Here is a 2,966-nt window from a genome sequence, read left to right as displayed (position 1 = left end):
AACCTTAGCAAAACCTATGCAAAAAGATAAACTATCTAAATGTGCAACTACGGTTTTACTAATGTGTTGCTATCTCTACCGTAAAAGGAGTAATACAAATAATGTAAATACGGAAGCTAAAGAGCAAGGTAGAGATATGCAAAGTCCCATCGACGACTCTGATATTTTTACCGAGGTATCGAGAAGCGCGCAAGCTTCCCCCTAGTCCTCGTTGGAGCCCCTCGCAAGGAATCCCTGGAAAGGGCTAAGCTCCTAGTCGGATAACTCCGTGGATAGCTCCGGGCCTTTCCCACACGCAAGCGGGTCTTCGGTTAAGCCACTCATGGCAAAGCCTCTTCCGAACCGCTCACCGCCGTCTTCACTATCAAGCTTTCGGCCGAAACGCCGCGGGTCTTGTTCCCTTCGGTACACGGTGGCGGCCACACCACAAATGCAGTTGGTGTGATCTCACAAGACTAGAAGCCCCTCCGATGTACAACAATGGTGCGCGTAAGCACCAAGTGGTAAGAGGTATGCAAACCTCACTTAACACTAGGCTAAAACCTAAAGCAAGCGCATAAGTGGTGGTCTAATCAACCTAAGCACTTCGCAAATCACCTACGCTAATCACCTAATGAATCACTAAGCACTATGCATGTGGAGATCACTAAAATGGTGTATCAACACACAAGATATGTTTCCTCAGCTCCACACATGTGTAATGTTCGGTTGGGGGGTCTATTTATAAGCCCCATGGAGAAAGTAGCCGTTGGGGATGAAATCCCGCTTTTCTACTACTGACCGAACGCTCAGGTCATCCTGATCGAATGTGTCTGGTCGTCCCGACCGTTAGAGCCACGATCAACTGATCGAACGCTGCTGGGGTCTGGTCACATGCCACCGGACTCGTCTGGTCGTAATTTCACCGCTCTTGAACCTCTTTGTACTCGATCGGACGCTGCAGCTCCTGCGTCTGGTTGATTTGCCACCACCGTCCGGTCAGTGCTGAATCTGTTGTCGGGATGATGAATAGTGCCATCGGTGCATCCGGTCACTTTTAGTACTCAACGTTTGATCACTGCTGCAGACGCCTACTATTGTCGGGCTCTTGATCGGAGTGTCCGATCGCTCATCTTACAGCGTCCGGTCACTCTGCTGAGCAGTTTTTTTTTTGTGATCTTGTGTACGACTTGGTTTCTATCTTCGTGCTTGGACTTTGCTTGATATCTTGGGTCTTTTTTTGTGCTTCTAGGGTCTTGCTTAAGGTGTTGATTATCGGATCATCACGTCGCCTTCGTCCAAGTCATGTCATGCAACCTATTGAACTACAAAACAATCACTTGCAAATTCATTAGTCTAATTTAGTTGTGTTGGTCATAAAACACCAAAATCCAAAGTAAATGGGCCTAGGGTCCATTTTCCTTACAATCTCCCTCTTTTTGGTGATTGATGACAACAGACCAAAGCAAGCAAATATAAAAAGTTTGGAATTTTAAAAACTATCTACTTGCTAGGATGTAATGCAAAGGGCAAGGTTATATGATGCTAAAAGATACCACTTGTAAAAGATACTACTTGTAAGGCTAAAAGGTACCACATGTAAATATCTTATGAAAGTTATCTTGCCCTTGCAAATGTCCCCATGTGGCATTATGGATTTAAGCCTTACTTTTTTGGTCCTACAAATTCTCCCTATTACATAGACTAATCCATAATTCACTATCCTCCCTTTCTCGGACCATTGCCACTTGTAAATTATATACCACTTGTAAATTGTTATGATCGAGCTTGCTTTTGGTCCTACAAATTCTCCCCCTTTGGAAATCAAATACCAAAAAGGAAGACATAGTTAGCACAAGGGAGGGTCAAACTTTGTGAACCTTTGTATGTGGAGTAGAATAGGTAATAAAATTTGACTCTCACATTACATAGACTAAGCCCTCCCTAAATATATACATTACATATGATGGAGAATGTAGTTTATGCATAATTGGCAAATTAATGCTCAAGGGCGTTTAATCTATATAATGCATGGAGAAAGCATATAAATATCAAAATGAACTCAACATGATGATATCGAATGAGAAATACCACATGTGGAAACCAATTTGATTTATACCACTTGCAATAGGTGGTGGATATTTGAAGTATGATGCTTAACTCCAGGGACTCCATTTTCCTTGCAATGAGACTACTACACACATGATAAGCTTCAAAAAGTGTTAGTCTCAAAGCATTCAACTTATAGAGTAACCTTCCCCCTAAATTGTGCACATATGTATAGAATACTTGTAGAGGATATGCACATTGATTTTAGAATAAAAAATACCACTTGAAAGATGACATCACATGAATGTGATAATCATTTTCGAAAATGATATTCAGGAGAAATTGTCTATGATTTGGACTTTGGCACATATTAGATGAACTATTGAAAGACAAGCTATGTGATGTGCTCCTAAACAATTTAAACCATGCACGTTTGCTCCAAGGGTCAAGAATGAAACTGAGCAAGCCTACCATATGATTTACCTAGTGTATGCATGACAAATGATATTAGCGTGCAGATGCAAACCTAGGCATAAAAGGAACTAGATGCTAATTGAGATTGAAAGAATTTAAATCTTAATACCACTTGTAGGAAATACCAATTGAAGGAATTTACATCTAGTTACCTAACATGGGAAGGAGAATTTGGGTCCATAGTGTTTACTAACCCACTTGGCAATTTACATGATCCAATATGATGCACCCCATGAAATGCACCCATCCTTAGTCAAGTCTCCAAATTCCCCGAAGTCCATCGGACTTCTCACTTAGGGATCCAAACCTTCTTGGTGCTCTTCATGTTAGAAATGATCTCCTTTGGTACCCAAATGGTGGCTTGCTTGTTCACCTTGATGGCCACCACCTTGTCATTTTTCTTCTTCAAGAGAAAAGGTGTGGAGGCCTTTTGTCCACCTTGTTGGTGTAGGTATTGGAGAACT

General features: G+C 41.7%; 1 protein-coding gene across 1 annotated transcript in view; it reads left to right on the top strand.

The window, feature by feature from the left end:
- The first annotated feature begins 480 nt into the window (after positions 1 to 480).
- The window catches only part of LOC136499959 (uncharacterized), a 3,012-nt gene continuing 526 nt past the window's right edge, over positions 481 to 2,966 (top strand). Inside the window, exon 1 of the mRNA XM_066495434.1 lies at positions 481 to 503. Coding sequence (XP_066351531.1) covers positions 481 to 503 — 23 coding nt within the window. The remainder of the gene's footprint in view (positions 504 to 2,966) is intronic.

The sequence above is a fragment of the Miscanthus floridulus genome, chromosome 13 (genome assembly GCF_019320115.1).
Source record: "Miscanthus floridulus cultivar M001 chromosome 13, ASM1932011v1, whole genome shotgun sequence".
Classification (NCBI taxonomy): Eukaryota; Viridiplantae; Streptophyta; class Magnoliopsida; order Poales; family Poaceae; genus Miscanthus; species Miscanthus floridulus.
This window is presented reverse-complemented; position numbering and strand designations above follow the sequence as displayed.